Source organism: Crinia signifera, chromosome 7, assembly GCF_055691185.1.
Source record: "Crinia signifera chromosome 7, ASM5569118v1, whole genome shotgun sequence".
In the NCBI taxonomy this organism is placed as follows: Eukaryota; Metazoa; Chordata; class Amphibia; order Anura; family Myobatrachidae; genus Crinia; species Crinia signifera.
This window is the reverse complement of record NC_139223.1, coordinates 27,941,861-27,965,570: the sequence shown is the minus strand read 5'-3', so window position 1 is coordinate 27,965,570 and position 23,710 is coordinate 27,941,861. Positions and strand designations below refer to the sequence as shown.

Genomic DNA, 23,710 nt, shown 5'->3' with positions numbered 1-23,710 from the left:
GATCAGGGTGATGATTTGGAAGAGAACTCTGCTGCTGGTATAGAGGATCTCATTGTAGCTGTGAAGCAGGCTTTAAAGCTGTCTGTGGAGGATAAGACTCCTGTTAAAGGTGTTTTTAAGCGACAGCGGAAGGAGGCTGTTACTTTTCCTTCAGATGAGGGGTTACAGGAATTGTTAGAAGGGGCTTGGAAAACTCCTGATAAGAGGCTTCAGATGCCTAAGCGATTTCTTAGTCTGTACCCCATGCCAGAGTCTCATGCGGAGCTCTGGGAAAAGGTCCCAGTTGTGGACGCTTCAGTGGCACGGTTGTCCAAGGCTACTGTATTACCAGTACAAGGCGGTGCAGCTTTTAAAGATTCTGTGGATAAAAAGCTGGAGGGAAACCTCAAGGCTATCTTTGAAGGGGTGGGGTTTACCTTACGGCCCCTTATTGCTTCAGCCTGGGTCTCTAAGGCCATGATAGAGTGGGCTGGTGAATTATGCACCATGCTGCAGGCTGACCCTGGTGCGTTACTGCTTGCAGAAAAGATTAAGGCAGCTGCAGAATATACAGTGGAAGCAGAGGAGGAAGCTATTAAAATGGCAACCAGAGTGTCCACAGTCTCCATTAATGCCAGGAGAGTGCTTTGGCTTAAAGCCTGGGAAGCAGACAATGAGTCCAAGAAGGCTTTGGAAACATTAGCCTTCAAAGGAAAGGTACTCTTTGGTACCGAATTAGAGGAGATTATAAAACAGGCCACGGGCGGCAAAAGTACATTCCTGCCGGCCTCCTCAGCAAAGCAGACGTCCAGATTTTCTGCTTTTAGGCCGTCCTTTCGGCCCTCCCCTAGAGGTGGTGCGTCCTTTCGAGGACAGTCTTTCAGGGGAAGGTTTCAGTCCTCTAGAGCAAGACACAAAAGTCAAAATTTGGCTCTTTTCACAAGAAGCCTGCCACAAAAGGAGAGGACAAACCCTCTGCATGACTGTCAGGGGCTTCGCCCGACAGTGACAAAAGTGGGGGGGCGTCTCACACTCTTCAGGGACGCTTGGGCTTCTCTAGGCCAGGATGCCTGGGTGTTAGATATTATAACACAGGGTTACAAAATCCCTTTCAGAGGGCCGCCTCCAAAGAGGTTCATTCCCACATCCTTACCAAAGGAGGCACGGCTTCGTACAGCTCTTGTGAGAGCAGCTCACTCCCTTTTGGAAAAAGGGGTGGTTACACCAGTCCCCAGGGCAGAGTGGAAGAAAGGCTTTTACTCCACGCTGTTCCTGGTGCCCAAACCAGACGGGTCTTTCAGACCAATACTAAATTTGAAGTCTCTAAATGTTCATTTATGGGTAGACCATTTCAAAATGGAGTCCCTACGGTCAGTACTCCTGAGTCTGGACCAGGGAGAATTTTTGGCATCCATGGATGTGCAGGACGCATATCTGCACGTCCCTATACACCCGGAGCATCAGACCTTGTTGAGGTTTGCCATAGGAGACCTGCATTTACAATTCCGGGCGTTACCCTTTGGGCTAGCGACCGCGCCAAGGGTATTCACAAAGATAATGTCAGTGATGGCGGCGGTGCTGAGGCTCAGGGGAATCACAGTAATACCCTATTTGGACGATCTCCTGTTCAAAGCAGAGTCAGCAGCCATGCTGCAGAGTCACTTGGCAGAGGCCATCAGTTTTTTGCAGGCTCACGGCTGGATTTTAAATTTGCAAAAATCTCAGTTGGTACCGTCACAAAGGCTCCAATTCTTGGGAGTCATACTGGACACCCACCTTCATCGGGTATTCCTCCCGGAGGTAAAGGCCAGGGATCTGGTCACCCTAGTCCAGGAGATTCTCAGGGCTCAGAGCATTTCAGTATGGAGGTGCCTCAAGCTCCTGGGGAAAATGGTGGCGTCATTCGAGACGCTTCAATTTGCCAGGTTCCACTCTCGGAGGTTCCAATGGAACATTTTGTCAGCCTGGTCAGGAAACACTTTGACCATGAAATCCGAGATGATAGTGCTGTCTTCGGACACTCGGGACTCCTTGAAATGGTGGACAGAAGTAGATTCCCTTCAGTGGGGTCGGTCATTACAGACCTGGGACTGGTTGGTAGTAACTACCGACGCCAGTCTCAGGGGCTGGGGGGCAGTAGTCCTGGATCTCAGGCTTCAGGGCCTGTGGACGGCAGAGGAATCAGCGTTACCAATCAACATCTTGGAGCTGAGAGCTGTCTGGAAAGTGATTTCCTTGGCGGGAGACAGGTTACAGAACCTCCCTTTGAGGATTCAGACCGACAATGCCACAGCTGTGGCGTATCTGAATCACCAGGGAGGTACACGCAGCAAATTGGCCATGTGGGAGGTGTCCAGAATCTTCCTATGGGCGGAACAGAATGTTCCAGCTGTATCGGCTATATTCATTCCAGGAATAGAGAATATAGAAGCCGACTTCCTGAGCAGGGAGGAGCTCAAGGAAGGGGAATGGAGCTTACACCCTCAGGTGTTTCACCAGATCACTTCGATGTGGGGAACTCCGGATGTGGACCTGATGGCATCCAGGGTCAACCGTCAAGTGCCCAGGTTCTATGCCAGAACGAGGGATCCACTGGCGGAGGCAGTGGATGCCATGACTATTCACTGGCAGGGAGATCTCCTTTATGCATTCCCACCTGTACCAATGTTACCGAGACTTCTGAAGAAAATACAGGGGCAGAAGGTTCCAGTGATCTTAGTGGCCCCAGATTGGCCAAGGAGGTCCTGGTACTCGAGGCTTCAGAGGTTGTCTGTGGACTCATGGCGTCTACCTCTGAGACCAGACCTTCTAAGACCAGGCCCATTCAATCACCTGGATTCCGATCGATTGATTTTGACGGCCTGGCTATTGAAACCACCATTTTGAAAAGGAAAGGGTTTTCTGAGGCAGTAGTACAGACGATGATAAAAGCCAGAAAAGCTGTATCTTCGGCAAATTATTATAGAGTCTGGAAGACTTACATTCGATGGTGTGAGAGAAGAAAGGCTCATACATCTCATTTTAAGCTATCAAGAATAATGGAATTCTTACAAGATGGTTTTTCATCGGGTCTAAGCCTTCAGTCACTGAAGGTGCAGATTTCGGCCTTGTCCATCTATTTCCAGAAAAAGATAGCCATTTTGCCGGAAATTCAAACCTTTTTACAAGGAGTATCCAGGTTGAAACCTCCATACAAGCAACCAGTAGCACCTTGGGATCTATCACTGGTTTTGGAATGCCTTCAGAAGGCACCATTTGAACCTTTAAGGTCGGCTGACTTTAAGTTTCTCACGTGGAAGCTAGTGTTTTTGTTAGCAGTAGCATCTGCTAAAAGAGTTTCAGAGTTGGGAGCCTTGTCATGTAAATCTCCCTTCTTAATTTTTCATGATGACAGGGCTGTTTTGAGAACAGTGCCTCAGTTTTTACCGAAGGTGGTATCTACCTTCCATTTAAATCAGGAGATAGTTCTACCTGTGTTTCAACCCCCAGAGGGTTCTAAGAAAAGGGACAAGTTAAGAACTTTGGATGTTGTGCGTGCTTTACGCATATATGTGGACAGAGTGAAGAGTGTCAGGAAGACTGACACATTGTTGGTATTGTATGACGTACACAAAATTGGTTGGCCTGCATCTAAGCAGACTATTGCTAGGTGGTTGCGGTCTGTGATAGCCTTTGCATACACCAAAGTGGGTAGACCAGTACCGGCCAAAATAAATGCGCATACCACCAGGTCAGTTGCCACCTCTTGGGCGGTTCGACATGGGGCCACAGCTGAGCAGGTTTGCAGAGCTGCCACTTGGTCATCTGTTCACACATTTGCCAAATTCTATAGATTCCATGAGTTCGCGTCGGAGGACGCATCATTCGGGCGAGCAGTGCTGAGAGCTGCAGACCTGAGCGTACCCTCCCAAAGGACCGGCTCTGGAACGTCCCAGTGTTGAGCTGTGTCACCAGGACCATTGAAAGAGAAAAAGGGATTTTTGTAAGAACTTACCGTTCGAATCCCTTTCTCTGATATGGTCCTGGTGACACAGCGATCCCTCCCTTACGCTCAGTAAGTATGCCAGAAGTTTCATGATGTTCATGTTAAAATGGTTAAAAGTTAACAGTTTCTGTTATAAAATGTGCATATAATATGTGCAGGCGTTAGTACTGAGTTAATGTATTCCAGTGGCTTTGAAAGATTGAACTGAAGAGTCCAGGGATGCAGTAGGGGAGGAGCCTACCCTCTAAAACTTTAGGATAGGTGCCTGGCTCCTTCGGACCCTCCTACATCCCAGTGTTGAGCTGTGTCACCAGGACCATATCAGAGAAAGGGATTCGAACGGTAAGTTCTTACAAAAATCCCTTTTTTTGCAAGCATTGCACGGGGCCAGGATTTTACTCTGTAATTGCCATCACCTGTTTTCAACAGGTTAATTGGTAATATTCTTCTGGATCCGCCCCTCTAAGCAGACATTGGCTCGCTGGGTTTGACTGGTAATTGCTCATGCCTATGAAAGCTGGCTTGCCATTACCTACTTCGATTTCAGCACACTCCACCAGGTCCATTGGTCCTTCGTGGGTTGCACACCGTGGTGTTTCTGCTAAACAGATGTGCAAGGTGGTAACATGGTCCTCGGTTCACACGTTTCTGAGGTTCTATGCCTTTGACACTTTCGCTTCCCAAGATGCTACATTTGGTCATCAGGTTCTTCTGCCCCCTCAGGCAGGTTCGGTCAGACAATGCCACAGCAGTGGCTTACATAAATCGCCAAGGGCTCACTCTCAGTGCAGCAGTCATGCGAGAAGTGTCCAAAATTCTCACTTGGGCAGAACACCATGTACTTGCATTGTCGGCTGTGTTCATCCCCGGAATACTGAATTGGGAAGTAGACTTCCTAAGTCGACAAGACGTTCATCCGGGGGAATGGCCTCTCCATCCAGAGGTCTTTTCCCCTCTGGTGAAATGCGGTGGTCCTCCAGATGTCGATCTTATGGTGTCCTGTCACATCTACAAAATCTCAGTGCACGGGTCACGATCCAGGGTTCCTCATCCAGATTCACGGACGCACTGTCTATTCCATGGAAGTTTAGTCTTCCATTCGCCTTTCCTCCAGTGTCCATGATACCCGGGGTTCCCAGGAAATTCAAACAGGAAGGCGGGGATTCGATACTGATAGCCCCAGCCTGGCCTCGATGTCACTGGTTTGTAGACCTGCAACATCTGTCAGTACAGCACCCGTTTCGTTTGCCTTTCCGTAAACCCGCTTCTGTCAGAATATACTATATATAGTATTACTTGGGTCTTATGCACTTTCAATGAAACTAGTCTATCTCAGCCCTTTACATCTGGTTCCAATGGAAGATTGCATTTATCCCAGACATAAGTACTTTCCTTCAAGAAGTGATACATATTCAACCTCCATATGTGCCACCAATGACACCGTGGGATCTGTCATTAGCTTTACAGGCTTTGGGAAAAGATCCTTTCCAACCACTGCACACAGTGGACTTCAAATGGCTCACAGCTAAGACGGTTTTCCTGTTGCAATTGCGTCTGCTAGACGGGTGTCGGACTTGACTGCCCTCTCATGCTGTCCTCCTTTTCTCATCTTCCACTCGGACAGAGCGGTTCTGAGAACCAGAGGTTCACACCTCCCTAGTTTCCAGGTTTCATATGAACCAGGAAATTGTCATCCCTGCCTTCAACTCGGAGGATCTGTCTCTGGCTGAGCGTTCTGTGTATGTAGTTAGGACTCTGACTACATATTTTTACTGTACTGCTTTTTTTTAGAAGTCAGAGGCATTGATTTGTGCTCTACGGTTTCCACAAAAGGGGCTTGCCAGCGAACAAACAAACTGCTGCAATTTTGGTATAACTGGGTATGATGACACCATCACTACCTTCAGTCTCTAAGCCTGGGTCCTGGGCTTACCATCAATGAAGAGTAAAAACGTATTATGTAAGGTAGCAGATGTTGCTAGTAGAGATACGTGGTCATGGACAGAGCTACTTGGTGGTGTGGTCATGTTGCTGGGCAGCAGATAAACTCAGACAGTTCCCAGCAGTTGCTGACCAATGGTTCATGGCTGTTTTGTAGCTCTGGGAATGTGGTTGCTGGTCATCTGCAGAGGGCAGCCATCTGGGGCAATATGGAATGCCATTAGGAACTGTACAGCTGTGTGATACACAATGCAGGCAGTACAGACAGGAACATAGTGTAACACAGTAACAGCAGATCAGCCCACACAGAAATACACCAGCTATTTCTAATTGTGTTACGAGTGTTAGCGCACTGAACATACGTTTTCATATGCCCCATTGTCTTTTTAATAACGGGTGTGAAGGGAAACAATGCCACACATGACTGGCTAAATTACTGTGTGGGGGGTAATGGTGTCATTGAGGGGACACACAAGTGAGGTGGCGGTAGGCAAAAGGGGACCTCTATTAACACAAACGGTACTTATGTTAGTTGGGCGCCCACTAAGCTATTTGCTTAGTTTTCCGCGTCCGCTCGCTACGCTTCGGGCACGGTGGCTCGCCCCACTATATTAAATCAACCCCATGCCGACATGGATAGTGGGGGTATGAGCGTACTTACGATAGTAGGCACCCAACTAACATAAGTACCACACAAACCAGCAGGCATGCTTTTTAATATTGAGGAACACTATAGTAGACCATTGTCTAATACACACAACATTCTTTATATAAACAGTTTATTACAATTTCCATAATTAATTCCCACAAGCAGCCAATCAGTCAGTATCCTGCAGGTCTCTCTCAGTGAGCCCTGCTGCAATCTGTACTCAGTAACACAATCTGGGGGAGAAAGACCCTGGCGAGAATGGGAGCGACATACAGCTCTACACAGTCACATTCCTAATGACCATAGAAAGGACTCTCGTGATGACCTCTGACCCGAGTGTCCTGACTTGTGACGATGTAAAGTCTTGCATGGCTTGTGCACTAAGACACCGCGAATGAGCCAATGTTTGCGTCCTTGTCACACAGGTGTGCCCATTCTGGCTTTTCTCTCCTCCTCAAACGCCTGTTTGGAGAAGGAGCGGACTTTCTGCAGGTCCAGCACTGGCTCAGTTATAGGCATTCCTTTCTTCTGCATTTCAGCCAAAATGAAGGCTCTGAGGAGAGGTGGATACGGCAGGTAACGCACAGGTTCCGGCTCCGCCTCAGGGGTGAAATTCTTAAAACTCTCTTCTTCATGGCGAGGCAAGATGCGCCAGTCATGATACATGACCTTGGGGATCTCTTTCTCCTCGCTCTCTGGCTTCCCTGGGTGGAGAAAGGACAGATTAGTATACAGACACCTTCGGTTCTCTCATGTGTACTACCATAGGCTTACACAGCCAGTGTGGGGGAATAGAACGTCTGGCTTCTTAGCGAGAGACGCCTGCATCAGGAAACTGCTCTTAAGGTTTCTTTTTTTTACTAAGATTGGAGTTCTATTGCAGATGGATGTTGCTATGATCAATCAATCAGGTAGATTTTGATTGGTTGTTCATTGCAACTTCTCATCTTCAATTAAATTCCCACCTTAGAGCACAGCTACAAGATCTGTCCTAGCAGTAATTATATACCACACTAACTTCATTGTAATATGCAGACGCTGCAACCACCCGAATAAAAACTGCACAAAGCAGTCAATCATCAGTCAGTATCCTGCAGGTCTCTCTCTAGCAGCTCCCTGACAGAACAGCCTGTTATCTGTCCCCGCCAATGCGCACAAGGAAGCTCAGCGCTTCCCTGGTATTGAATTTGGCGGGGGCCAGGCCCGCCCCGACGCCCAGGTCCACCCCAATTGTGATGTCGGCTGGCCCGGTCCGCCCCCTTCATGCTGCCCCTGTACAGTACCGCCCTGTCCTGGCCAGATACTAGAAGGAACACTACCTTCGGTAATGTCAAATAAGAATCTGTCCCATTTATGGACGGTCAGAAACAGAAAGGGACTGGGTCATTTGATATTAGCATATTATCACCACACACAGCATTTTAAGGGCAAAACTGCTTTTTACACATTTTCAAGGAGCATCACCTCCGGTACAGTTCTATCCCTGACAGAACTACACTATGTAGACAAAAGTGATTGGACACAGTCGTACAAGCAATATGGTGCTCACCATCAGAAGATACATATTTATGAAGGTATATGACTTCAGATCAGATGGACGTGTTTGGGTGTAGGGATTTCCAGCAGAACGTCTGTTGTCAGAATGTACTGTAGATACATTAAAGCATGGGGGGGGCATTTTGCTACGGGGCTATTTCAGCTGTTTTTACTGAAAATTCTGTCCAGATCTTAACCACACCGAGATGAATTGGAGAGACGGCTGTGTTCTAGGCCAACTCGACTTTCTGCAGTCTCAAGAGTTGGTCAATGTACTTAAGGATGCACGGAACCTGTTGCTGTCCAGGAACTTGCGGACAGTTTGGAATCAAATGGTGTCTGCAATGTTCCCTGCACAGTACGGTGTCAATAACATCTTGTTGATCTATGTGCTGTCAGTGTCCAATCACGTTTGCCTACATTGTGAATGTAGCCTGACTTACCTCTAAATGTAAGATAACCCCAAGCTTGGCCATGGTCCATATTCTGTAATGACAGGAAAAGAAAATAATACAAACTTACATGTGCTCATTTATGCACAAGCCAAGTTCAGGTCCTCAGCAAAAAAAGAGAAGGATAACCAGACACTCAGTTTGTTAAGCTCCGGTGCGCAGATGTGAAACGGCTCTGCTGCAAGCCAACCTAGAACAGGCTACAGCCACATACAAGGGGTATGTAATCAGGCTTGGGGGGAGGAGACTGTTGGGGTTAGGCTGCCAAAGATGCATTCCTTACTCACTGACCCATTTCCCAGGTCCCCAAGCATGTGTACTACAAGCTCACTGACATTTCCCAGATCACCCAGCAGGTGCACTCATTACCCAAGATTCATAGCCTTCCTGGAAAACATCAACTGTTTGGGGTCCTGAGGACAAAGTTTGAGAACCTGATCTACCCCAGTGACTCTGTAATCTGCTTATACACAGCATTTCTGCGGCATCCTCCTACCTCTGACGTGTAATCCACTTTGACCTTCGTTATAGTCCAGTAACAGGGCTCCTCATATTCCTGCAGCCAGGATTTCCTGGTTACCATCCGTCCTACTCCAAATGACCGTAGGCCAGCAAGTAGAGTGAACAGTCGCTTCTCCTTCTTCACATCCTCCCAAGCAAGAACCGGCAAACGTTTGCCACTGAATGGCCGGGTCATGGTCTGCAGGGGAGAGATATAGTTTTAGGGTCACACTCAAACGTATTTAAACCTAAAGGATATGGATGTATCCGGTTAGTGAACACTGGGACCATGGTATCAGCTCTCAATATAGCATAGAATTGTTTTTATAATATATATATATATATATATATATATATATATATATATATATATATATATATATATATATATATATATATGACACACACACACATGTAATGTATTCTATTATTGGGCACTAGGACCATGGAGTAGCACAGGCCCCCTCGGAACAAGGCACTGGGAGTCACCTGATAGTCCAGGGCATAGCGCTGGGATTCCCGCGGGCGGTTCTTCAGCTCCCGGTACGCCCGGATCTTCCTGGCCATTTCGGCGATCAGGCCCAGCTTCTTCTTCCGCGCCATGATCCCTATACGTGCTGTTCCCGTTCACCGGGGAGCGCAAGAATTGAGTGTGACCCCCGTGTAACCCAGCAACTTTCGTCGCGGGTTTCTGACGTCAGCGAGCTATCCCCTCCCCCCTCACACCACGTGACTGGAGAATGCCGAACGACTGCGTGCTCAGCGCTCACCGTCTCTCTTTTTTTTTTTGTGTGTGAAAACTTTATTTACAATGGGAAAATATAAGCGCAGAGAGAGAGAAAGCAATAAGCGAGACGCCTAGAATGAATATGGGCGCAAATTGTTTGGAATACACGGTTTTCTAACTGGGGGAAAGGTCTCTTCTGCAGGCGCCATTTTGTTGAAGCCAGCGAGTCCTCTTAGTTAAAGGCCGCAGATCTGTCACCAGCCTCCTCTATATAGGACCATGTCATGAATGGGACGTGTGTTGTGTCAGGGTGAGAGCCTGTTTCTGGGGGTAACAGAGATACCACAGTAAATGGGCTGTAAATGTATAGTATTAGTGGTGCTTGGTTTTCTGGGCCCAAATAATTCTGACCATGTCAGTGTAGGCAGTGCTTAAATATACATTTACTGTCTATAGAAAGTTGACATTGGTTGGAACCTGTAATGTCCTTGCTTTGGTGTATTTCATGTATATGACGACCACTACAGCTCAATCAGCCATGTACTAGCACTTGGTGTTTCCCTGACAACATTGTAACATGGCACGGTGGCACAGTGGTGTGTTATGCTTGGGTATTGCTGCGTTGTCACTCGCTGTGATCCTGAGCAGCAATGATTTTGGAAGAGAACCCTACCAATAATGTTACTGGGGTCCTTACCCTGTGTATGGCTTCTACTGGTGTCCTGAGCAGCCTGGGTAGAATAAGCCTGGTTGGTATTCTTCAGCTGTCTGTGACTAAGGAAACTATTGAATGAATTGTATTAGTATAGAGGAGGTGAGGTATGGAAGAGGCACAGGACAAAGGTGCCATTACTGGTTCCCCTAGGAAGCTGCTGAAAAGGGCCAAAACCTGGGAGATTTCTGACTCTGAGAATGAGGAAGAGACACATGTTGGCAATAAAGATCCGGAGCCAAAAATAGAAGATACAGAATCATCAAGAGGGGATGAAGAGCGTCTTCGTAGCAACGTAGGCGCTGGGGAACTATCGCAGCTGGAGCGGGTGGGTCTTGGTGGGAACCCAGAAACAAAAGATCTACCCAGTGTTGACCAGGAGGGTTCTGGCCTTAAACCGGGACCTGAAGACCCTCAAAAGATACTCAAAAAGGAGGATAATGGAGCATCCCCTGTTGAAGTCAATCTGTCCAACTTCTCTGTGCCTCTTCCTGACCCCACCAGTCTCCAAGCAGTGAAGAAAACGAAGAGGAGGAAGAGCCCTGAGGAACTGGTAGCTGCGCGGGCGCAGGTGGAGGAGAAAAAGAGGGAGAAAGAGGCCAAGAGGTTGGAGAATGAGAAAGCCCGCTCTCTGGAAAAGGCGGAGAAGGAAAAACGGAAAGCTTCTGCCCTCGCTCTAAAGCTCCTGAGACCGGACCAGTGTGTAAAGTACATGACTGTCTTCGTTGATGCAGGTAAGACTTGCATTTAGTTGCTATGTTCTTAATGGGGTTTTCCATCTTCAGACAACTTTAACGGCCTGGCTCTCGCGTTATGCCCTACTGTACCAGTGCAGCGATTATTATCCTTATCGCCCTTGGTTAGAAGAAACTAGAGCAGTGGTTCTCAAACTCTTTCCTCGGGACCCCACACAGGTCATGTTTTCCAGGTCACCCGGCAGGTGCATTAATTACTCAGTCTTTATAAGCTGGGTCCTCCTTAGCTAGATGCGATGACAGCTGTGTCACCTTTTCCGCAGGCCTCCTCCAGGATGCAGGCTCAGAAGATGTATTGGAAGCCTTGCGCTTGGCTGGGTATAATTACTCCATCGAGCCACAGCCTGTGCCATGGAGCATCGCGTGGAGGAGAGAGATGCCTACTGACTGGACTTGTGTGGTAAGTTGTGCCCGTTACGTTGGGAGCCTGGTGAGAATGCAGCCTATCGATGCACTCAGAGACAGTGATGTCATTACTAGCATTTTTAATGAGTTATCTCTAATGAACAGATAGCCTGAGGGCTTATGACTTGTGTGTGTGTGTGTGTGTGTGTGTGTGTGTGTGTGTGTATAATGTGTACAATGCCAGTTTGCCAGGCTGAGATCAGGAGCAGGGACACCAGCATTGGGAGGGGGAGAGTGGCAGAGGAAGCATTACACTGGTGTGTGTCAGCAACACAGACATAGATTAACAGGCTAAGTCAACATAGACACCCAAAAAGCATGAAAAACTCATGTTGACCTTTTTTATGTCGACCTAATGCTTATGTTGACCCAATGACCATGTCAGCCTAATGCATGACAACCTATTTCATGTGTCACCCTAGTGACCCATACCCTTTAGGAGTTGCCTTGTGTTGCTCTGCTGATCCCTACTCTCCCTGCCTTGCTCTGCTGATCCCTACTCTCCCTGCCTTGCTCTGCTGATCCCTACTCTCCCTGCCTTGCTCTGCTCATCCCTACTCTCCCTGCCTTGCTCTGCTCATCCCTACTCTCCCTGCCTTGCTCTGCTCATCCCTACTCTCCCTGCCTTGCTCTGCTCATCCCTACTCTCCCTGCCTTGCTCTGCTCATCCCTACTCTCCCTGCCTTGCTCTGCTGATCCTAAAGGTGCATACACAAAATATCTTTCAGTGCGTTTGCGACGAATGATGATGCCCATACACGCCGGTTGTTCATCAGGATTGTTCGTCAACTGTGCATGCAGCTCAATTTGGATATCTTTCAAAAAGAGCCTGTAAACTGCAGCTAGATCTATCGTCTGTCGTCAATATCTTTAGTCAGCATCTTTCGTCAGGGACACTGGGTTCAAGGGAAATTTCTTTCAACGAAATTGGTCAAATTTTTTTTACAGTGTGTATGCACCTTTACTCTCCCTGCCTTGCTCTGCTGTCCCCTAGTTGCCCTGCGTCGCCCTGTTGACCCCTTGTTGGCCTGCGTCTATCTGCTGAACCCTAGTTGCCCTGCTGACCTCTTGTTGCCCTGCGTCTCTCTGCTGACCCCTAGTTAGCCTGCACCGCTCTTCTGACCCCCTGTTGCCCTGCATCTCTCTGCTGACCCCCTGTTGCATTCTCTGCTGACCCCTATTTGCCCTGCTGACCCCAAGTTGCCCTGTGTCTCTCTGCTGACCCCCAGTTGCCCTGTGTCTCTCTGCTGACCCCCTGTTGCCCTGCGTCTCTCTGCTGACCCCTTGTTACCCTGCGTCTTTCTGCTGACCCCTTGTTGCCCTGCGTCTCACTGCTGGCCCCTTGTTGCCCTGCGTCTCTCTGCTGGCCCCTTGTTGCCCTGCCTCTCACTGCTGACCCCTTGTTGCCCTGCGTCTCTCTGCTGACCCCTTGTTGCCCTGTGTCTCTCTGCTGACCCCTTGTTGCCCTGCGTGTCTCTGCTGGCCCCTTGTTGCCCTGTGTCTCTCTGCTGACCCCTTGCTGCCCTGCGTCTCTCTGCTGACCCCTTGCTGCCCTGCGTCTCTCTGTTGACCCCTTGTTGCCCTGCGTCTCTCTGCTGACCCTTGTTGTCCTGCGTCTCTCTGCTGACCCCTAGTTGCCCTGCGTCTCTCTGCTGACCCCTAGTTGCCCTGCGTCTCTCTGCTGACCCCTAGTTGCCCTGCGTCTCTCTGCTGACCCCTTGTTGCCCTGCGTCTCTCTGCTGACCCCTTGTTGCCCTGCGTCTCTCTGCTGGCCCCTTGTTGCCCTGCGTCTCTCTGCTGGCCCCTTGTTGCCCTGCGTCTCTCTGCTGGCCCCTTGTTGCCCTGCGTCTCTCTGCTGGCCCCTTGTTGCCCTGCGTCTCTCTGCTGGCCCCTTGTTGCCCTGCGTCTCTCTGCTGGCCCCTTGTTGCCCTGCGTCTCTCTGCTGGCCCCTTGTTGCCCTGCGTCTCTCTGCTGGCCCCTTGTTTCCCTGCGTCTCTCTGCTGGCCTCTTGTTGCCCCGCGTCTCTCTGCTGACCTCTTGTTGCCCCGCGTCTCTCTGCTGACCCCTAGTTGCCCTGCGTCTCTCTGCTGACCCCTTGTTTCCCTGTGTTATGTTACAGGAGGGTCTGGAGTTATGTAAAGCAGAAGAAGATGAAATGATGATTCTGGTGGAGCCCAGAGATTTCCTCACAAGTGTTTGCAGTCACATCCAGGTAAGTGGGAAGCTGTGAGGAACACACAGGATGAGCTGTGTAACCTCTGCGCAGTGGGGCGGTACACGTGGGGATAGACTGAGGAACACACAGGATGAGCTGTGTAACCTCTGCGCAGTGGGGCGGTACACGTGGGGATAGACTGAGGAACACACAGGATGAGCTGTGTAACCTCTGCGCAGTGGGACGGTACACGTGGGGATAGACTGAGGAACACACAGGATGAGCTGTGTAACCTCTGCGCAGTGGGACGGTACACGTGGGGATAGACTGTGAGGAACACACAGGATGAGCTGTGTAACCTCTGCGCAGTGGGACGTTACACGTGGGGATAGAATGTGAGGAACACACAGGATGTGCTGTGTAACCTCTGCGCAGTGGGGCGGTACACGTGGGGATGGAATGTGAGGAACACACAGGATGAGCTGTGTAACCTCTGTGCAGTGGGACGGTACACGTGGGGATAGACTGAGGAACACACAGGATGAGCTGTGTAACCTCTGCGCAGTGGGGCGGTACACGTGGGGATAGAATGTGAGGAACACACAGGATGAGCTGTGTAACCTCTGCGCAGTGGGACGGTACACGTGGGGATAGAATGTGAGGAACACACAGGATGAGCTATGTAACCTCTGCGCAGTGGGACGGTACACGTGGGGATAGAATGTGAGGAACACACAGGATGAGCTGTGTAACCTCTGCGCCGTGGGACGGTACACGTGGGGATGGACTGTGAGGAACACACAGGATGAGCTGTGTAACCTCTGCGCAGTGCGACGGTACACGTGGGGATAGAATGTGAGGAACACACAGGATGAGCTGTGTAACCTCTGTGCAGTGGGACGGTACACGTGGGGATAGAATGTGAGGAACACACAGGATGTGCTGTGTAACCTCTGCGCAGTGGGACGGTACACGTGGGGATGGACTGTGAGGAACACAGAGGATGAGCTGTGTAACCTCTGCGCAGTGGGACGGTACACGTGGGGATGGAATGTGAGGAACACACAGGATGAGCTGTGTAACCTCTGCGCAGTGGGACGGTACACGTGGGGATAGACTGTGAGGAACACACAGGATGAGCTGTGTAACCTCTGCGCAGTGGGACGGTACACGTGGGGATAGACTGTGAGGAACACACAGGATGAGCTGTGTAACCTCTGCGCAGTGGGACGGTACACGTGGGGATAGACTGTGAGGAACACACAGGATGAGCTGTGTAACCTCTGCGCAGTGGGACGGTACACGTGGGGATAGAATGTGAGGAACACACAGGATGAGCTGTGTAACCTCTGTGCAGTGGGACGGTACACGTGGGGATAGAATGTGAGGAACACACAGGATGAGCTGTGTAACCTCTGCGCAGTGCGACGGTACACGTGGGGATAGAATGTGAGGAACACACAGGATGAGCTGTGTAACCTCTGCGCAGTGCGACGGTACACGTGGGGATAGAATGTGAGGAACACACAGGATGAGCTGTGTAACCTCTGTGCAGTGGGACGGTACACGTGGGGATAGAATGTGAGGAACACACAGGATGAGCTGTGTAACCTCTGCGCAGTGCGACGGTACACGTGGGGATAGAATGTGAGGAACACACAGGATGAGCTGTGTAACCTCTGCGCAGTGGGACGGTACACGTGGGGATAGAATGTGAGGAACACACAGGATGAGCTGTGTAACCTCTGCGCAGTAGGGCGGTTCACGTGGGGAGAGACTGTGAGGAACACACAGGATGAGCTGTGTAACCTCTGCGCAGTGGGACGGTACACGTGGGGATGGAATGTGAGGAACACACAGGATGAGCTGTGTAACCTCTGCGCAGTGGGACGGTACACGTGGGGATAGAATGTGAGGAACACACAGGATGAGCTGTGTAACCTCTGCGCAGTGGGACTGTACACGTGGGGATAGAATGTGAGGAACACACAGGATGAGCTGTGTAACCTCTGCGCAGTGGGACGGTACACGTGGGGATAGACTGTGAGGAACACACAGGTGAGCTGTGTAAACTCTGTGCAGTTGGACGGTACACGTGGGGATAGAATGTGAGGAACACACAGGATGAGCTGTGTAACCTCTGCGCAGTGGGACGGTACACGTGGGGATAGAATGTGAGGAACACACAGGATGAGCTGTGTAACCTCTGTGCAGTGGGACGGTACACGTGGGGATAGAATGTGAGGAACACACAGGATGAGCTGTGTAACCTCTGCGCAGTGGGACGGTACACGTGGGGATAGAATGTGAGGAACACACAGGATGAGCTGTGTAACCTCTGTGCAGTGGGACGGTACACGTGGGGATAGAATGTGAGGAACACACAGGATGAGCTGTGTAACCTCTGCGCAGTGCGACGGTACACGTGGGGATAGAATGTGAGGAACACACAGGATGAGCTGTGTAACCTCTGCGCAGTGCGACGGTACACGTGGGGATAGAATGTGAGGAACACACAGGATGAGCTGTGTAACCTCTGTGCAGTGGGACGGTACACGTGGGGATAGAATGTGAGGAACACACAGGATGAGCTGTGTAACCTCTGCGCAGTGCGACGGTACACGTGGGGATAGAATGTGAGGAACACACAGGATGAGCTGTGTAACCTCTGCGCAGTGGGACGGTACACGTGGGGATAGAATGTGAGGAACACACAGGATGAGCTGTGTAACCTCTGCGCAGTAGGGCGGTTCACGTGGGGAGAGACTGTGAGGAACACACAGGATGAGCTGTGTAACCTCTGCGCAGTGGGACGGTACACGTGGGGATGGAATGTGAGGAACACACAGGATGAGCTGTGTAACCTCTGCGCAGTGGGACGGTACACGTGGGGATGGAATGTGAGGAACACACAGGATGAGCTGTGTAACCTCTGCGCAGTGGGACTGTACACGTGGGGATAGAATGTGAGGAACACACAGGATGAGCTGTGTAACCTCTGCGCAGTGGGACGGTACACGTGGGGATAGACTGTGAGGAACACACAGGTGAGCTGTGTAAACTCTGTGCAGTTGGACGGTACACGTGGGGATAGAATGTGAGGAACACACAGGATGAGCTGTGTAACCTCTGCGCAGTGGGACGGTACACGTGGGGATAGAATGTGAGGAACACACAGGATGAGCTGTGTAACCTCTGCGCAGCGGGACGGTACACGTGGGGATAGACTGTGAGGAACACACAGGATGAGCTGTGTAACCTCTGCGCAGTGGGACGGTACACGTGGGGATAGAATGTGAGGAACACACAGGATGAGCTGTGTAACCTCTGCGCAGCGGGACGGTACACGTGGGGATAGAATGTGTGTATAGTATGTGCTTTGTACGTGGGCACTGCATATATCTCCAGTAATAGGCACAATGCATAGAGCCCTCTCTGATCTAGTATATTCTGTATAGCTATGAGTCATGTGCTGTAGACTAAGCTATGGTGGGTGCATGGTCCCCTGCATTTTACTGTGACCTTTCCGTGTGTGTTGCAGGCACCTGTGACCTCCAGGGACATGGAGACCCCGGGCTCTGTATTTGGAATGGCAAACAAATACCCTGGAAAGAAGATCACTCTGGTAGTGTTGGGGCTCCGTGACTATCGCAGGTTAATACTGTTCTGTTCTTATTAACATTTATTAGGAGCTTACAATGTACAGTTAGGGGTATATAGAAATACCTGAACTCTTTTAGAAGCTGTCTCTTTGGATGTGCAGGTGTCAAAGACGGTCTCGCAGAATGGAGAGGCACGCCCTAGAGGCGAGAGATGGGTGTGGCTCGGAGGGCAGCCAATCGGAAAGTCCTGTCACCAGGCAGCAGATAGATGAGGTCAGTTGGAGGCTTTATGTTACTCTGTACCGTCCGCTGCGTCTCTCATGCCGGCAATGTGATATCTTTCTGTACCGTATCGGCAAGTTATTATAGGCCACAGACCAGTATAACCGCCTGCTGAGATCGGTAGTGCAGCATTACTGTGTTGCTCAATGCTCTGAGTTCCTTGCTGCTTTTAGTATAATCCCTGCATGTATTATATCTATCCGTATAGCGGTCTCATAGCGCACTCACATTATACTGTCATCTCTCCGGAGCCCAGGCTCTTGTCTATCTGCAGCTTCATCATGACACAGGAGTCCTAATCCTAGACACATGGCAAGATCTCGGACAACACGTATGTGCCATGACGAAGAGTGTGGCTCAGCGTCCATTCCGGTGAGTTTGCTGGCTGATACCAATAATTACTGAGTGTATGATAAGTCAATGCGTACACCAAGTAGCTGTCCAGCAGAGGTCGCTAGTCACAGTGAGTACCAAGCAGCATTACAGGAGCTGTCCAGCAGAGGTCGCTAGTCACAGTGAGTACCAAGCAGCATTGCAGGAGCTGTCCAACAGAGGTCGCTAGTCACAGTAAGTACCAAGCAGCATTACAGGAGCTGTCCAGCAGAGGTCGCTAGTCACAGTGAGTACCAAGCAGCATTACAGGAGCTGTCCAGCAGAGGTCGCTAGTCACAGTGAGTACCAAGCAGCATTGCAGGAGCTGTCCAACAGAGGTCGCTAGTCACAGTAAGTACCAAGCAGCATTACAGGAGCTGTCCAGCAGAGGTCGCTAGTCACAGTGAGTACCAAGCAGCATTGCAGGGGCTGTCCAGCAGAGGTCACTAGTCGCAGTGAGTACCAAGCAGCATTGCAGGGGCAGTCCAGCAGAGGTCGCTAGTCACAGTGAGTGCTAAGCAGCATTGCAGGAGCTGTCCAGCAGAGGTCGCTAGTGACAGTGAGTACCAAGCAGCATTGCAGGAGCTGTCCAGCAGAGGTCACTAGTCACAGTGAGTGCTAAGCAGCATTGCAGGAGCTGTCCAGCAGAGGTTGCAAGTCACAGTGAGTACCAAGCAGCATTGCAGGAGCTGTCCAGCAGAGGTCGCAAGTCACAGTGTCAGGTCTCTAATTAGCAAGCCAAGCGTGGGCTTCCAGGGGTCCAGCTGAGGAACCCGCCGATTGTAACAGGAGGTGGAGAAACGCGTTTTGGAGCCCGGTACTACCAGTCGCCCTGATCTAACAACTTTTCTGGATCTACCATTGTATTATGGACACTAGCACCTGGAGCCGGTCCCCATAATAAGGAGAGGATTGTACCTCATAAACACGGGGGACTATCATCTAGAGAGCTCTGAAAAGGAAATTATTATCTATAAAAGGAGATCCACATCCGTTTATATGAGACTGGTAAATACTGCTCACTTGTAGCCTCAATAGATTACCAACTGCTAAAAGCCTTGCATATATAGCCAAACAAGCCTCATAGAAAACCAATGCCTTTTTACATGTTCATTGTTGTATGTCTCATTTGAGTGCACTTATGTATATGAATTGTATTTTTTTTTATTGTGATCTGATATGTTTTTTGGTACTTGTTTCCTAGCACGGCGCCCATCGCATCGTATACCATAAGCCATACGATGGTATGCGATGCGACGGCACCCGATGTTATACAATTTTAAAATCGTATACCATTGTATATGGCATACAATGCGATGGTATACGATTTTAAATTGTATAAGCAACGCCAACCCGAAGTGTGGTGAGTGCAACGGTACGCGTCCTCCGACCTTTTCATACCCCCACCATCCAAGTCGGCGTGGAGTTGAGTTGATTTTATAGTGTGGCGAGCCACCGAGCCCGAAGCGTGGCGAGCCCCGCGGAATACATGTAAAGTAATACGTGTCCCCTCGCCACGCTTCGGGCTTGCTGCGCTGGCCACGCTATATAAAATCAACTCCACGCCGACATGGATAGTGGGGGTATAAAAAGGTTGGAGGATGCATACCGCCGACCCTGTTGGCGAAGATGTGTTGGCGAGGGGGGCGAAGGGGGGGGGGCACTTTGTACACCACATGTTCAAAGTCACTATATGTGCTCCATGCACCCAGCGTGATGTACATGAGGGTGTGAATATGGCATCTCCTTTGTGGCCACATCCCTTGTTCCAGGAGCCTGCGCCCCCCCTCCTTTCGAGTGCAATAAAACCCCCATCTGCACCTATTGTGGTTCACTCCCGCCATTTTGTTATATAACATATATAACACACATACTGGTGTCTCTGTCTGCAGGATGCACTGGGAGGCTCAGACCTACTCCTTCTGCACCTCGGCAGGGAGCTGGCGTGGATGGGGCCCCCGAGGATCGCTCACAGGTTTACCCCTGACTTGGAGGAGACAGATCCAGCAGTTCAACAGAGTCAGTCCGGCAATGGCTGCAGCCATAACAGAGGCCTATCCTTCTCCTCAGCTCCTCATGCAGGTCAGCATCTCCGTGTACTACCTGTGATGTGTATGCCAGGTCAGTGGTTCTCAACCTCAGTCCTCAAGTACCCCCCCCCCCCAACAGTGCACATTTTCCAGGTCTCCTCACAGAATCACAGGTGAAATAATTAGCTCCACCTGTGATCTTCTAAAATGTGTCAGTGAAACATGAGTGCACCTGTTGGGTGACCTGGAAAACGTGCACTATCGGGGGGGGTCTCGCGGACCGAGGTTGAGAACCACTGCCATGGGGGGTCCTACCTTCCTACCCACCCACCACACTGTATAATGTTCCTGTACAGTTATGTAGCGGTGCCATGAGGGCAATGCCATCGGCCGTGTCCCCTCATTATGACCCAGATTGAGTTAATACTGATAATGTAACAGGGCCCTTTGTCCTGTAGATTCCTGAGCTCAGAGTCTCCTATGTACAGGAGCAGACACACATCTCTCGCATGGAAAGAGTCCGCCTGCTGTCTGTATGAATGTCTCATTATCCTGCTGTCTCACCCCCACCCCTCTGTATCCAGGCTTATGCCGAATGCAGCACCGAGCGCCAGAGACAATCCCTCCTCTGTGACCTGCGCGTGCCGCGGAACGCACGAGCCGCAGAAGAAGCTGAAGGCCCCGATGAGCAGGTCTGTGTTGCTCCTGATGCGGACCAAGCCTCGGACAGAGAGAGACGCATTGGCCCCGACTTGTCGCGACGCATCTGGCTCTTTATGACGGCGACAAATCCAGAACTGGTTTTGGACTTGACCTCTTAGTGCCTGAACTCCTACAGTGGTTTCTGGAGACTGATCTGCTCGTCCTACAAGATGGACCCCTGCCCGGCCTATCTGGTAGAGACCATATGGGTGCGGTTTTGGGAAGTCTTAGATTTGGTGCTCAAATGCTGTTACAGCGAGGAGACCCATTCAGTGCCTTACATTAAAGGGATGAAATGTCTGGAACTGTCCAATATGTGCCTTTATAGGGTGCCACCACATTCAGAGGCAGTGTACAGCGGGGGACAGGTCCCTGTACATAGACCATAGAGGTTCAAGTAAAATGAAGAACACTCAAGAAGCATAAATGCAATAGCCCCAGCAGTGTTGGGCTAGGGAGTGGGGGGCAGGGTGATATATGGCCCCCAGACTATACTCTTTCAGCCATTTAGGGCCACAGCTTTGTGGCAGGCAAGCAGAGAATACTGCTCTGTCACATTTGGCTGGCATCCGCAGCAGCGTTCTCTATCACACACCCCAACCACCGGTCACATGACACCCCTCTAACCATCACCGCTGTCACAGTGCACTGTACCTGCTAGGATACTGGTTGGTGTACGGCTGGAATATCCACCAATCAGAGCAGTGGTTCCCAAACACAGTACTTAAGGACCCCCAACAGTTTACGTTTTCCAGGTGCACAGGTGTACTCATTACCCTCTGACAAATTTGAAAAGATCCACAGGCGGAGCAAACTATTTCACTTGATATTGTATGAGGAGATCTGGAAAACATGCGCTGTTGGGGATCCTTGAGGATTAAGTTTGGGAACCACTAAAGCAGAGGAAACTGGAAATTCACTGGGAGACCTGGAATCGGAGGTGATGGCAGAGCAGTAGGAGAAGATGGCTGACCACATAGATCTGGGGTCTGATTTTTTTTAATGAAAATTAAAGGTATATGACCAGGGCTATTTTTCAGCAGGCTCCAGCAGGAACTGAGGCCCTTCTTCTAGTTCACTCTTTCTAACAAAATATTTCTTAGATGGACAAAACCATTTGCACTGCAGGGGGGCAGATTTAAAATGTGCAGAGAGAATAAGATTTGGGTGAGTCATTTTGTTTTTGTGCAGGGTAAATACTGGCTGCTTTATTTTTACACTGCAATATAGATCTCACTTTGAAGTAAAACCCTACCCAAATATAATTATCTCTGCACAAGTTACATATGCCCCACCTGCAGTGCACATGGTTTTGTCCATCTAAGAAAGATTGTCAGAAAGAGTGAACTAGAATAAGGGCCTCAGTTCCTGCTGGAGCCTGCTGTAAAATAGCCCTGTATATGACTATATGGTTTTAGTTGTATGGGGGGAGGGCGCAGTTATCTGACAATTGGGGTAGAGGCTAGGCAGCTTTCTGACATGATCCTCAGTGGAAGAGGGGCAGCTAAAGCTCCATAGACTCGAGATAAGATATCATGCACAATGGCTCTTTTTTACTTTCTCGTCTAGTGTGTACGATCCCAGGCATGGTTAACGACCCCCTCCCTGGTCTATTCAGTACAGTCAGGGGAGGACCTCACCTTGAGAAGGAGGGCCCTTTTGGCATTGGCAAGTGTGTATGCACACCACCGCTGCCAATATCGCCAGGTACACACATTGTGTAGTGTGTGCTCATCTTACGTGACATCATTTGTCACAGGTTCCACTCACTTTTTGTTTGTTATGCGCCAGGATCACTTGTTCACATGTACCTCCTAAGGGGTGCCAGCCAGCCCCTGTACCCCAACAAACAACGGTGACATAATAATAGGCCAGGTACAGAAACACCCTGTAACCAGATGCCGGGTGGATCATGTTTAGGTTGACAATATCACGATGGACCACTAGTGGTCAAATTAGGCGCCTAAACTTGGTCGACTGTGTCTAGATAGAGTGATGGTCGGTCGATGGGAACCTGGTTGACATGAGTTTTTCATATATATATTTTTTAAGTGCAGGTCCACTTGGTTCATACTTTACTATCCAATTGGACATAGTTAGATTATAATAGTGGGCCGAGCGTAGTGAGCCATGGGAGGGGACACTGTGCACATATACCATGTCCACAGGGCCCCCTCTGACATTCGGCACCAAAAAACATGAAAAACTTGTGTTGTCCTTGCTACTATCGACCACCATTCCCATTGATCTAGATGCGGTCGACCAACATTTGGAATCTCACTAGATGCCTTCAACCATTAGTCACTTTTCACTGGGGCTCATATACTACAAAACATTCCTAAGGAGAGATGATCAATCGTCTCCTCTTCTCCGCCTCCAATAGAGATTTAGGTGTTTTGGATAGATAAGACACAGGAAATCCCATAGACAGAAATTCATATATATAGAGTCTCCACCACGTGACAAAAGGGGGAAGGAGTACGGTACATCCCTGTCAGGGGATAGGCGTCTCCTCTTCTCCGTTATATCAGCTGACCTTTACGGGATGGATAACATAATCGCCGCATCAGTGCTGTACAGTGCATGGATGGACATCTGAATTATGTGAGCGCTCTGTCTCCTCCCCTGACCATTTACGGCTGACGGAGGAATTGTTGACCTTGGCCCTGATTCTGGTTCACTTGCAAAAGCAAATTCTCTCTCTAATGGACAAAACCATGCTGCACTGCAGGGGGGCTGATGTAACATGTGCAGAGAGAGTTACATTTGGGTGTTATTTTGTTTCTGTGCAGGTTAAAAACGTAATCATAATCCACATGGATGGTAAAGTATGAAAAAGTAAAACAATAAATAAAAGACAAAAAAAACCTAAAATCTCATCTTGGCTTTTTCACGTGTTGAATTTTTTTCTAATGTTGAACTTGG

At 49.6% G+C, this 23,710-nt stretch overlaps 2 protein-coding genes across 2 annotated transcripts; one reads left to right on the top strand and one right to left on the bottom strand.

Annotated features, from left to right (window-relative positions):
• Positions 1-6,162: 6,162 nt before the first annotated feature.
• On the bottom strand, positions 6,163-9,806 carry MRPS34 (mitochondrial ribosomal protein S34). Its single transcript, XM_083152689.1, has 4 exons — positions 9,533-9,806; positions 9,039-9,242; positions 8,534-8,576; positions 6,163-7,258 (listed from the first exon to the last, which is right to left on the bottom strand). The coding sequence occupies exons 1-4, from the start codon at positions 9,644-9,646 to the stop codon at positions 6,972-6,974; spliced, it is 648 nt and encodes a 215-aa protein (XP_083008815.1). The 5' UTR covers positions 9,647-9,806; the 3' UTR covers positions 6,163-6,971.
• Positions 9,482-23,640, top strand: EME2 (essential meiotic structure-specific endonuclease subunit 2). Its single transcript, XM_083152688.1, has 8 exons — positions 9,482-11,216; positions 11,501-11,637; positions 13,762-13,854; positions 17,339-17,451; positions 17,561-17,672; positions 17,938-18,053; positions 19,946-20,135; positions 20,668-23,640. The coding sequence occupies exons 1-8, from the start codon at positions 10,592-10,594 to the stop codon at positions 20,902-20,904; spliced, it is 1,623 nt and encodes a 540-aa protein (XP_083008814.1). The 5' UTR covers positions 9,482-10,591; the 3' UTR covers positions 20,905-23,640.
• Positions 23,641-23,710: the final 70 nt, after the last annotated feature.

Bases quoted from the DNA above. Each gene is read 5' to 3' on its own strand.
- MRPS34 (XM_083152689.1), bottom strand. From the start codon at position 9,646: ATGGCGCGGAAGAAGAAGCTGGGCCTGATCGCCGAAATGGCCAGGAAG. The intron at 9,243-9,532 runs GTGACTCCCAGT...TCTCCCCTGCAG, and splicing joins GCTATGCCCTGGACTATCAG to ACCATGACCCGGCCATTCAG. The intron at 7,259-8,533 runs GTAAGTCAGGCT...TTCTCCACCCAG, and splicing joins GGGTTATCTTACATTTAGAG to GGAAGCCAGAGAGCGAGGAG.
- EME2 (XM_083152688.1), top strand. From the start codon at position 10,592: ATGGAAGAGGCACAGGACAAAGGTGCCATTACTGGTTCCCCTAGGAAG. The intron at 17,452-17,560 runs GTTAATACTGTT...TTGGATGTGCAG, and splicing joins GGGCTCCGTGACTATCGCAG to GTGTCAAAGACGGTCTCGCA. The intron at 17,673-17,937 runs GTCAGTTGGAGG...TCCGGAGCCCAG, and splicing joins CCAGGCAGCAGATAGATGAG to GCTCTTGTCTATCTGCAGCT.